Raw genomic sequence first — 13,190 nt, 5'->3', positions numbered from 1 at the left:
GAACGGGATACTGAAAAGGAAATCAGTGATCTAATTCAAAACACATCATTCCTAACCCACAAGAAGATCCGTATAAAACACCTGCAAAATCAGTTCATCAAGAACAACCAACAACTGATATAAGCAACACAGAAGAAATAATTACAAGGATGGTACGACCTGATCGAGAGAAAAATGTACCAGAAGTATTTTGTTCACCGTACTATCTAAGACAAGTAGCAATGAAGGAAGCAAGAACGGCACACGAAAACAACATATCGGGATATGCTTTCCATGCAGAAGGAGAAATGATGTAAAAATTCATTTATATACACTAAAACAAAAAAACAAAAATAAAAAATATTTATAATTTAATTATTATTTTTTTTTGCAGGGATTCTCTCTTTGAAATTAAAAATCATGTATTTCTATATAGATATGCTGCTGAAACAATGAGGTCAGGATTGGAAATCACCGGAGAAGTAATCAATTGTTGGTCATATATTTTGAATGAAGAAGAAAAAAGAAGATCAAAAGACAACAAAACTCCAAGATTTTTTTGTACTTTCGAATGCTGGTATGATATATAAAACGCAATTTTTCTGTATTCGTATAATGAAGTATTTTGAAGTTTGATTGAATGAAGTTTTATAAAACGCAATTGCAGTTTTATTTCATTAATAAAACGCAATGCTTACTTTGTGTGAATGAAGTTTTATAAAACGCAGCTGTATCTTTTATTACCTTCATAAAACGCAGCTGTATGTTTTATTACCTTCATAAAACGCATTAATATGTTAATTTGTTTAATTTTATGCAGGCTTTTCCATTGAGTGATAAGGAAGAAACTGAAAATAAAGAAAAGATGATAGAAGCATTCACAATGAACATAGAAAAAATTCTTCAAGGTGCAAAGCTAAAAAGCATAAAGGATTTTAAAATTATCCTTGTCCCGATTCTCTATTCACAGCATTTCTTTGTGATCTCCTTCAATCTTGAAGAGAAACAAATATTCATCATTGACAACAGTACAAAAGAAGAAACAAATAAAGCTAAATATGGGAATGTGCCTGAAAATACAGTAAATATTCTTACATATGCTTTTAAAACACAAATGTAAACCACCTAATCTTTTTGTTTTGTTTTTTTTTTTTTTTTCTGTAGAGGAATGCTTTGGCAGCTTACCTTAAATCCGTTGGACATGAAAAAGCAGATGATATAAAGGGAATAACCCCTGTTAGAATGCAGATGAAATGGATGACACAATATAATGGCATTGACTGTGGTATATTCACTATGCGTCATATGGAATGTTATCATGGAGAACCGGTCGAAAAATGGGATTGTGGGTATAACGTGGAATATGAAGAACCTGCAATTATCAAGAAGGGTAAAAACAAAAAACCAGTCAACAAGCAGACCGCACAACTTGAAGATTTAAGAAGAAAGTTCATCGCGAAGATATTATTGCACGAAATCAACGAACAAAGAGATTATGTTACTGAGGACTCAAAGAAGTTTCAAGACCTCAGTGCGAAACTTAAAAAACAATCTTATGACACTAGTTTAGATAGAATTAAAGACAGGCTTGCTCTTGCTGGTTTACTTTGATTTTGAAATGCTACTTATTATAAAACGCAATGTTTTTTCATTTAGCATGGTTTTAAATATAACTCATTATTTTCTTGATCTTGCTAGTTACTTTGATTTAGAAATGCTACTTATTATAAAACGCAATGTTTTTTCATATAACGCAATATTTTGATGATATATTTAAAATGCACTTATTTGTTTGCTATTTTAAAACGCAATAAGTATCCTTTAAAATATATATACAATATATAAAACGCAACATTTTAATAGTATGCTATAACTCAACATTGTCTATTTAAATTATTAATTTGTTTTGAAATGCTATAACTCAACATTGTCTATAACGCAATGTTTTTTCTAATTATTCATTTCCAAACATATAACGGAATATAATTTATAACGCAATGAATTTTTTTTTACAATTTTTATAACACAAAAAACAAATTAAAAACATAATTACAATAAGGACAGTCATAAAAATGATATATTATAATATTCTAAAACGAAATGTTAAAAAAATAGTAATATACAATATATGAATACTATATGATTGAAATTGATACAGTTGATTAGACCAAAAGCCTTAAAAAGCCTTTTGGATTCCTGATATAAAATACTGTATGATTGAACAATCAATTCAAAGAAAAAAATAAAAAAATAAAAAAACAATCGTTTTTATTATTAAAACAGTTGATTCAAATTCCTCTACCAATATATAAGAACAGAAACCCTAAACTATTTTCACATTGCTCTCATCATACACCAAAAATACACCAAATACCCAACACACACAAACCCTAAAATGGCTAATCAACAACTATCAGTTTGGTGGGTTAAAAGAGGCAATTTCGTTCTTCAATTCCTTGATGGAAAAAAAATAAAATACCATTCCGTTGCTTCTGTTCTTCAAAACTGCAATGAAAATGTTTTGAAAAGAATGAACGAAATAGGTATACCACCTTCTTGTTACACAAATCAAACAGCCGCACTGTTCAGCATTCTACACAAGAGATATGGTAATCCGAATCAAACTGCAACTAAAGATACCCAGGTTACATCTTGGGAATTCATTGAGGAAACTTTCAAAGTTTCAGTGACTTGGGACGATGGTGATGTGGAGATGTATGACCCAAAGGACATATCTACCAGTGAGGATCTAAATTTTTTGAAGCAGTTATCTGAAATACCAATCATCAACAACTCTGCTAGCAAATTTGCAGAGAAGCTTCAAAACGCAGTAGTCTCACATGTTGAACTTTGGGTTGAATCTGAAAGTGATGAGGAAATCCCTGATGGAAGCTTAGGGTTCTCATCCGATGAAGAAACAAACTTTGATCCATGAAGCTGATCATGCTAGTAATTTTTCTTTAATTTTGTGGTTTGAAAACATCATGTTTGTTTAAAAAATATCATCATCTATATAACGCAATGTTTATTATATCCAATTGCATTTCTTGTTTAATTTTATGTATGATCTGTGTGATAATAAAACGCAATAATCAAAAAATACAATTTAAAGTATATTGTTCTATGTATAAAACGGAATAACAATATACTGTTATCATAAAACGCAATTAACAAAAAAAGCTGATAAGTGATTTGGAAATCCCTGATGGAAGCTTAGGGTTCTCATCATTTCTTGTTTAATTTGATCTATGATCTGTGTTACAATAAAAAGCAATAATAAAAAAAAAACAATTTAAAATATATTGTTCTATGTATAAAACGCAATGTTTATGATATCCACTTGCATTTCTTGTTCAATTTGATCTATGATCTTTGTTACAATAAAACGCAATAATCAAAAAATATCATTTAAAGTATATTGTTCTATGTATAAAACGAAATAACAATATATTGTTGTTATCATAAAACGCAATTAACCAAAACAAACTGATATTTATGAAGGATATCTCAAAACGCAGTAGCAAAAAGAGATGAAACCTATACATCATAAAATGCAATGACAATTTTTTTTTTCCTATTGATATCTGATTTTGACAGAATTTATATACATAATTACATTGCATTGCTAGAACCTATAGCATTAGAAGAAACCTTATCTTTACATGTGCGACTGTTATGTCCTTTTCCACCACATACACGACACGATTTCTGGATCTTTGATGATTTCTGAATTGCAATCTCACGATTAGACTTGATCCTTTTTTGTACACCGCATCCTTTGGTCCTTATTTTGATCGGGGCATGAATCATAGAATCTGATTTTTCTAAGTTCCCTCCAATATCAGCAAATCTTTCTTTGCGACTAGGAGGCGGCGCAGCAACCATAACCTCATCCCCTTTATCAATATAACTTTTATTATGATCCCTGTAACGACACAGTTCATCTAAATCGCCAACCAGCCTATTAGCCACATACTCATTTGCAACAACGATTTCTCTATAAACTTTATCAATTACACTATTCCTACCAATTTCATCAAACCGAATATTGGAATGATTTGATCCAACGGAAACAACATCTCTCATCCATCTTCTATGAACATATCTTCTAGGAAACTCAGTTATATCATCATATCGTAATACGTAAAATATATGGCGGCACAATATACCAAATTGTTCAAACCGTTTGCAAGAACAACTTATACTTAAAGCATCTTCTTGTTTGCTGTATTGCACCTGTAAATAAGATTAAAAAGCTATATAAAATTAGTGAAATGTAATATAAAACGCAATGAATAATAAATATAATACAGATATAACTATATGATCATATAATGATAAAATGCAAAAAAAGATGAAAAATAAAACGCAATAGATATTTAAACAATATAAATTTAAAAAATACCTTGAAAAAAGATGTGCACGGCTGTCTGAAATCCTTTATTTCAAAATATAGAACATCACCCACAGTATTAAGAGACTTTGACATACACTTTGTAATGGCAGCATCAATTTCAATCTGAATAACCTTAAAAATTGTTTTGGTATATATTTCTGATGCTTGTTTCTCCAATACAAAGTCACTCCAGGGTTTACACTCAATATACCTTGTATCATGATCATTCCTCCTATGCTCATGCCTTTGAATATCCATTGTAGTCTCAAAATGAGTGAAAAATTCAACAAGTGTACATCTTGGATTGCAAATCTGGCCAAAGAAGTAATTCTCGCTTTCACATCTTGACGTAGTACGCATAAGTCCAGCCAAATCCTCTCCATGGTAATAAGCATGAATCCAATCAAATCGAAGATCGTACATATCTTTTAACCACTCATGATTTTCCAATCCAAAAGTAGACATTATTGAATGCCACTCAGTTTCAAAATCTTCTGGAATAATAGTATCATTCCAAACAACATGAGTCATTCTTGTATTAAAATCAGTGTTTGCTGACAAAACAGGACCAACCTGAATAAAAAGTTATAAAATTATTAAACATAAAACGCAATAATTTAAAACCAAATATATTGAAAATGATAAACATAATACATTGATGGTAAAACGCAATTGTTTTGTAATTCTATTGATAAAAATGTTAGGGGATCTTATTGTATAATACATAAAACGCAATAATAAAACAATATAAAATTGCACTTTGTTATATCATAAAACGCAGTTAATACCTTTGTCTTCAATTTCTCCCATATATGCCACATACATAACCTATGCCTACTTCTTGAAAGTACATCCTTAATAGCTCTCTTCATTGCAGCATCTTGATCAGTAACAACAACTTTAGGCTCACTTCCAAAAGCATTAACAAAGCACCTTAAAAGCCATCTATAAGAATCTGCATTCTCCGAACCAAGTAATGCACCACCAAATGTGACATTCCTAAAATGATTATCAATACCAGTAAATGGTACAAAAACCAAATCATACCTGCATATAAAACAAATTAAAAAAGCTTTAGAAAAATTAGAACAGGATATATAATGCAATAGAATATATAACGCAATAAATGAAAAAAACTTACTTGTTTGATTTATAAGTAGCATCAAAACCAAATATGTCACCAAACACTGTATAATTTTTTTTTGATTGCTCATCAGCCCAGAAAAGCCCTTTCAATCTTCTATCTTCACCAATAACATAATCACATGTGAAACCAGGACAACATTCTTTCTTCCTAATAAGACGCCTAACTACCATTTCTGCATCATACTCTCCGATGTAAAGATTCAAATCCCTTCTATAATTCTTACAATCAACTTTACTAGCACCAACATCACCAAAACCACCATACATTGTTTTCATAATATTGAATGCTTTAACAGGTCCAATATTGATTGTAGACAATCCAGATATAAAACTTTCTTTCACATAATCGATACTTCTGGCAGCCGGCAAGAAATGAATATCTTCATCTTCAACAAAGATATGATTATGTTCTTCTTCAAAGTAGTAGATTTTAAACATATTATTGTCCTCTAATATTAGTTTGACATGAGCATTGCATCCAACTCTTTTTGAACCTCTATTACGTCTAACAATCTTTTTACTATTCTCAACTGAACCAGAATCTATTTCTTTGCTAACATGAAATCCTTCTTTAGAACAGACAATATATCTTATTTTCACTAAACCACCAGCATTTTTCCAAGAGGTATTTTTTCTTGCAGAAAAACCTGCAGCAAGTGCATATCTCTGATTAAAACGTAAAAGCCTCATCAAATGACTTAAAAAACATTCCAACAGCAGGTGTAATAGATCCACTGACTTTAGGTTTGAAAACTTTCTTCCACTGTTTATGCATACACGTTCCTCCCATTTCGAAATGTTATCTGAAACAATTAAAAAAACTATAAAACGCAATACCTCTTACAGAATAATGTTTTTAGTGATAAACCTAAAAATATGTTAATAAAAATTTAAAAATACAAACCTTCAAAGTTTATAAAATCATAAAAAGCATAAAAAGCAATACGTTCAGTAAAACGCATCATGTGATCTGAAACACTTAACAAAAAATCATAAAACGCAATACAACCTATATAATAATGTGTTTACTGTTAAATCTCAAAATATGTTAATAATAATTTAGAAATACTGACCTTTAAGGTTTGTATATGAACTATTATGGATAAAAGCATAAAACGCAATACATTCAGTAAAACGCATCAAATGATGAACAAACAAAAATTGTACAACAATAACAGTTATAGCTTTATATTACATAAATCTTAAACTAAAAGTTTGTATGCATAAAATTTAATTAATATCATAAAACGCAACTATTCACTAAAACGCAATAAATGATGAAGAAACAAAACAAACAAATTATGTTAAATTATACAACAATAACAATTAAACTTATGAAAAATCAAATATTAATTACAGAAACACGAATTATAAAACGTAAAACAATGAAATTTGGACAAAATAACAAAAAAATACTTAAAATTGAAGCTAAACATACCAGCAGAGTCTGACAAAGATATTGAAGTTATCGAATTGACGAACGAAAGAAGATTAATGTTTGAAAAGAGGTGAATTTGCGATCGATGGCGATTTAGGGTTATAGAATCTTCAATTCTGTTATGAGAGTGATGAACTAAGAAAACAGGTAACAGAATCTATAAATTACAACGAATATATGATAATGTAAAAAGACGAAAAAGCCCACGCGTCCAAAAATTTAAAAAAAGATGATGAACGGCTAAGATTGCTTCCTATACTTCCTAGCCAAAATAAACTTTGTATTTGATCTTTACCCTTATTAATAACTATTTAGTATTTTATTGATCCAACATCATGTAGTAAATCCACACCTCTACGAGCTAAACATAAACCTGATCGTCCCTTCCATCCCAACCCTCGATGAACATAAACCAGCAAATTGTATACCGACGATATAAGTCGGCGATTCCTATTTTTTTCTATTGTGTCTATCACCTTTGAACAATCAAAAGATCACGAAACTGAAAAGCCCACAAATTCTACTGAAATAGAGTCTTGATTGGAGATGATTCTGTCACTAGGAATAATAATGGGCTGGGTTTAGACCCATATTAGCAATCCCACATCCAGATTGTAAAACCATGCCCCATACCTAGCCTAATATCCGTCGGTATTTGTCGGCTAATTACCTGTCGAGTATCGGGCATACCCGCAGGTAATGAGCATACACATTAATTTGTTAAAGTATATTGTTTGGGATTTCCATATATATTTCTTTTTTACTATTATAATTATTGTATAGTTTTTATTTATATAACAACAATTATAAATTAAAACAGACATTACATTATAAGTTTTATCATAAAAAAAATAATATCATAATTTCTATATAGTTTTATTTATATACCTCACAACACACAAAACATAAATAATATTGTCAAATACATATTTCAAAAGAGGGTTTTTTTTTCACATAATGAACATACTAAAATAAGTCACTAATAGATAAGGGTTAAGAAAATAAAAGTAAAAATAAAAATAGTTTAGGTATATGATCAGATATATAGTTTAGGTAACGTGTATATGATCTCGGGTAGTCGGGACAGGTATCACCTAATCTCATATCTATCTCATACTAATGAAATTTTTTAAAACTAATTCCATATATACCCATCAAGCTTCAAGTATACCCGTCACACTCAGAGTTTTTTTTTTTTTTTTTTTTTTTTTTTTCATCCCTGACTGTGACCGACAAAGAAGATTTCAACGCCAATCCTGTCTTCATTTCCTTCAAAACCCAAGTGGGATTTTCTCCAAAATTTGTAATTTAAAAACCTCAATTCATAGTCAACCCCAGTCTTAAATATTCACTCTATCACACCCAATCCAATTCTTATTATTCTTGTTTCAAAGAAGATGAGGGCTTTTAGTGGGTATTTTAGTCATTATGTCCTAAATTAACAGAATTTAGTGTTAAACCCAAACTTGTTAGGAAATTCAAATTATAAACCCAAACATACAACCACCTAAAATAAAAACTATTTTCCATCACCGAGGAGTGGTAGCCCTATAACTTTTTAAATGGGAGGTTATGGGTTAGAATCTCGTATGTGACAAATTTTGTTTTAAGGCAGAGATTTCCTAATTGTGGGTTTCCTCCTAGGAGGATGACCCGGGTCATCACATTTTGTTCTTCGAATTGGAAGGCTGTCCAATTGTTCACTGCCATATTACACACTGCCCTCTGGTAGAAAATAATTTATATGTGATTAAATCTTCGATATACAATTGCATTTTTATTTATTATTTTACATGTTTTATTTGTCTATTATAAAATTTCTGATTGTCACAGTGATTCACATATATAGCTTGGATAAAAATGTGATTACCAGGAAGGCACGTCTATGACTATTTGAGAAATAGATTTTGCCGCGTAAAGAAAAATAGTCCATTTTGGCTGTTGATATCAACAGAAGTCATATGTATTATATAACTAACCATCAGAATTGGATTCAATGAAATCAACATAACAATTTGTTGCAAAACGAATATTACTGTCATTATTTTCTTCATTGTTCTATGTTCCAATTTAATCATCAGTTGTTTTCCAGCCTCTGCTGTCTCAACCATCAAAGTTGGTGACCGACTCAACTCCACTTCTCAGCTTGTTTCCCCTGGTGGAAACTTCACCTTAGGCTTCTTTACCATTCCAGAAACAAAATATACTTACTTAGGAATTTGGTACACGGTTGATGATAGTTTGTCCAGGAAAGTATGGGTAGCCAACCCATCTACTCCGATCATATCAAATTCTAGCGTTCTCATGATCAATCCCGACACTGGGAAACTGATCATTGACACTGGAGGAATAACTCTAGTAAATATCTCAGACAATCAATCCGGTCCTACCAGTAATTTGACTGCAACGCTTCAAGACATCGGTGATTTCCAGCTGAAGAATGAAGTTGACAACCAAATTCTGTGGAAGAGTTTTGATTATCCGACTAACGTACTTTTACCAGGTATGAAACTCGGGTCTGACCTTAGAACAGGCACCCGTAACTGGAAGTTAACTTCTTGGCTAAGCGATAAAGTACCTGATTATGGCGCTTTTACTATGAGTTGGGAACCCAATGGAGAAAATTCACAGAGGTTACTGATTCGACAGAGGGGGCAGCCTTACTGGACCAGTGGGGATATGAATGATCAAACATTTAAGTTTATGTTTGTGAATGCGCCATGGAGTGAATACTGGTACAATCTAAGTTATGTGTATAATAATGAGGAAAGATATTTCAGTTATCATGGCTTCAATGGTAATACACCCATGTGGATTTTGACTTCAAATGGCCAAGTTTTAGATGATGAAAGCAGTGCATTATGGAGCCCTGAGTGTGTTGCAGGTTCTAATTTGCCTCAGTGTCGGAGTGAAGATGATCAATTTTTTCAAAGGAATGGGGATTTTGCCCCTGACATGACTGAAGGTTCATCATATGATGATAATTCAAGCGTAAGCTTTAGTGACTGTATGGTGAGATGCTGGAATGATTGCAGTTGTTTGGGTTTTATCACTAACAGCAATGGAACTGGATGTTTAAGATGGACAGGAGCCAAATCAGTCAACAACTTTTTGGTTAATCCACAAGGAATTTCTGTAGCAAAGTATGTGCTTGTTTCTCCAATTCTGAGCAACCGTCAAATTAGTGGTGAGTAATTTAGTGCCTTGTTGGTTAATTGTTATCTGTTTCCATATTGTGTATGTTCTTGATTCATATGAATAACTACATTCCTAGCTAAACTATAGACGCCTCAGAATCTAACACAAGACTTTGCACACAGGAATCTTGATTTGGGCACCCATTGTTGCCAGCATCTGTCTACTTCTCTTTTGCTTCGGTCTATTGTGGTATCGTAAGAACATGAAGCTTAAACGAGAAGGTATAGCAGTTGATATTTGGTCTACCTTTTGAAGTTTATATATGTTTCATTTTCTAAGGCATGGCTTGATTGCAGAAGAGAGACAAAAGGACGATGAAAAACATTTGCTTGAACTGATGGATTCAAGTAATACTGAAAAGGGCGGTAGAAAAGGAAGTCATATGATGGTGTTCAGCTTCTCTGCTATAGTAACAGCCACAAATGATTTCTCGGATGAAAATAAACTTGGACAAGGTGGTTTTGGACCTGTTTATAAGGTATTTGTATATTTACATAAGGGTCGTATCGTTTTAGAACCGTCAGTATTTTTTATTTTTGTTAAAAAAACGCGATATAATGTGCTTATTGTTAGAAATATTAAACTAAGTTATGTTTTATGTAATTAATTCGTATTTTCAGACATATAAGTAGGTTAGCTTATTAAGTTAGTTAATGATATGTTTATCAATGACCGGAAGATAAGCGGGAATCCAGTTCAAATAACTGCAAATCGGTTACCCGCCATATCTTAACCGCCAAATGTTATGTATATATTAGAATTGCCGGGAACCATAACCGGCATCAAGACTTTCTTAAATTTCACTAAGAATTGTCCAACCCCTTTCTTTCATTCGATCATTGTTCTCAACCTGTCATGCATATCCATTTTGGTTCTCTTGCTTATGATAATATGGATTCTACTTATAATCCAAATATGTTATCAACTTCCGCTGCAAATAAGTCATCAGACTTCCAACAAAGTGGTATCAGAGCGACGAAAGGGAAGATGCCGATGACTGAACTTAAACCAACGTCCACTATGTTGCCTTGTCAACATTGCACGGATGAAATGAAGAACAAGAATAAGCGATTTCAGCGAGAAAAGACATGCTTTTACTGTCACCAACCAGGGCATCAAATCTACAAGTGTAATAAGAAAGAAACAGACGAGGCGATACAGTTAATCCGGCAAGCGGTGAATGTGGGCATACAGAATCAAAGAGAAGATTTCAGTAATCATCAAGAGATGATTGTAGTGGGTACCGAAGGTGGGCTATGGAGCGATATTTGGTACGTTAGTTCTGTATTTAAACACCATATGGCTGGAAATTTAAACGTGTTTAAACGAATTAAACACATAATCGGGGTTGATACTCAATCCGGGGAAAATAATTTCTTATTTACACGTGGGGTTGGTTCGGTTGAAATCAAAACCGGAAATGAAACTATGAGAATTCAAAGCGTTTTCTATTCTCCGGAATTAGATAGGAATGTTTTGAGTATAGATCAATTAACCATGCAAGGTTTTACCGTTAACAAGAACGGTGATACTTGTAAGATCTATCCAATGTTCTCTACTCCGGTTGATAATTCTATGAACGAAACAAGTGGGTTAACAAGAGAGGAAGAAATTGGGTTACACGAGAAACAGAACATTATCGAAGAAAATGTGCATGACAATGAATTTAAAGAAAGGTATCTGAATTCATATTTCGAAGATCTGGATCTGTCTTCACATGAACCAGATTGGAATATGATGATTGTCAAGAATATGGAATTTAATGAATTTGATGACTGCGTTGCATTCATCAATTTATTAGATGATCGTGAATTTGTGATCAAGTATAAGCATATGCTTGATTCAAAGTTTGAAGAATTAGTTAAATGGTTCTTATTTAACTATATGAACATCACGAATCGACCGATTCCACCAGTTGCATTGCATAAGAGAAAGGTTAATCTACTAAGTTTATACTTGTTGGTAGCCGCGGATGGGGGATACAAGACTGTAACAACAGAAAACATGTGGCCTGCAATAGCGAAGGATCTGGGATTTAACTACGAAGACGGAGATTACATGAGAACTGCATATGCCATGTATCTTGATATCCTGGAGTATTACTATAATTTCAATCAATTTCGAAAGAAAATGCAGGATAAAGAGGTTGTTGTTGAAGAAGGCAGGCTTGCCGAAAGTCATCAGAAAGTATCAACAAATGCAGAAGATGCTCAACAAGGGTCTGCACAAGGATCTGCAGGAATGGAACAAGCTGCGTTGTTCACTCGCATCGATGATGAAGACTGGAGCAAAGGGAAGAGGAGAAAACGCTTCAACTTTGACTATGCAAGATGGGCTGTGGAAGAAGCAAATCAGAGTGTGCTGGATCGGTCTCGCAAACATAACCTAGTTTAAGGGGGTTATGTTAGAAATATTAAACTAAGTTATGTTTTATGTAATTAATTCGTATTTTCAGACATATAAGTAGGTTAGCTTATTAAGTTAGTTAATGATATGTTTATCAATGACCGGAAGATAAGCGGGAATCCAGTTCAAATAACTGCAAATCGGTTACCCGCCATATCTTAACCGCCAAATGTTATGTATGTATTAGAATTGCCGGGAACCATAACCGGCATCAAGACTTTCTTAAATTTCACTAAGAATTGTCCAACCCCTTTCTTTCATTCGATCATTGTTCTCAACCTGTCATGCATATCCATTTTGGTTCTCTTGCTTATGATAATATGGATTCTACTTATAATCCAAATATGTTATCAACTTCCGCTGCAAATAAGTCATCAGACTTCCAACACTTATGACAAAAGGAAAACTTAGCGACGAACGAGAAGTTGCAATTAAAAGGCTTTCAAGAACATCAGGACAAGGGCTTGTGGAATTCAAGAATGAGCTCATACTTATTGCCAAACTCCAACACACAATAGAGTTCTAGGTTGTATTCATGGAGAAGAAAAGATGTTAATTTATGACTACATGCCCAACAAGAGTTTAGATTTCTTTCTTTTCGGTAAGAAATATATCGATGATGGTATT

General features: G+C 32.5%; 2 protein-coding genes across 2 annotated transcripts; one reads left to right on the top strand and one right to left on the bottom strand.

Annotated features, from left to right (window-relative positions):
• Positions 1–3,591: 3,591 nt before the first annotated feature.
• LOC110901329 (protein FAR1-RELATED SEQUENCE 5-like) lies at positions 3,592–6,661 on the bottom strand. Its single transcript, XM_022148161.2, has 7 exons — positions 6,595–6,661; positions 6,426–6,491; positions 6,299–6,324; positions 5,517–6,187; positions 5,164–5,422; positions 4,385–4,948; positions 3,592–4,215 (listed from the first exon to the last, which is right to left on the bottom strand). Exons 1-7 carry the CDS (start codon positions 6,659–6,661, stop codon positions 3,592–3,594), a joined length of 2,277 nt encoding a protein of 758 aa, XP_022003853.2.
• A 1,362-nt stretch (positions 6,662–8,023) lies between these two features.
• Positions 8,024–10,739, top strand: LOC110901327 (G-type lectin S-receptor-like serine/threonine-protein kinase At1g67520). Its single transcript, XM_035982362.1, has 4 exons — positions 8,024–8,046; positions 9,041–10,102; positions 10,437–10,635; positions 10,731–10,739. Exons 1-4 carry the CDS (start codon positions 8,024–8,026, stop codon positions 10,737–10,739), a joined length of 1,293 nt encoding a protein of 430 aa, XP_035838255.1.
• Positions 10,740–13,190: the final 2,451 nt, after the last annotated feature.

This window comes from Helianthus annuus, chromosome 13 (assembly GCF_002127325.2).
Source record: "Helianthus annuus cultivar XRQ/B chromosome 13, HanXRQr2.0-SUNRISE, whole genome shotgun sequence".
Classification (NCBI taxonomy): Eukaryota; Viridiplantae; Streptophyta; class Magnoliopsida; order Asterales; family Asteraceae; genus Helianthus; species Helianthus annuus.
This window is presented reverse-complemented; position numbering and strand designations above follow the sequence as displayed.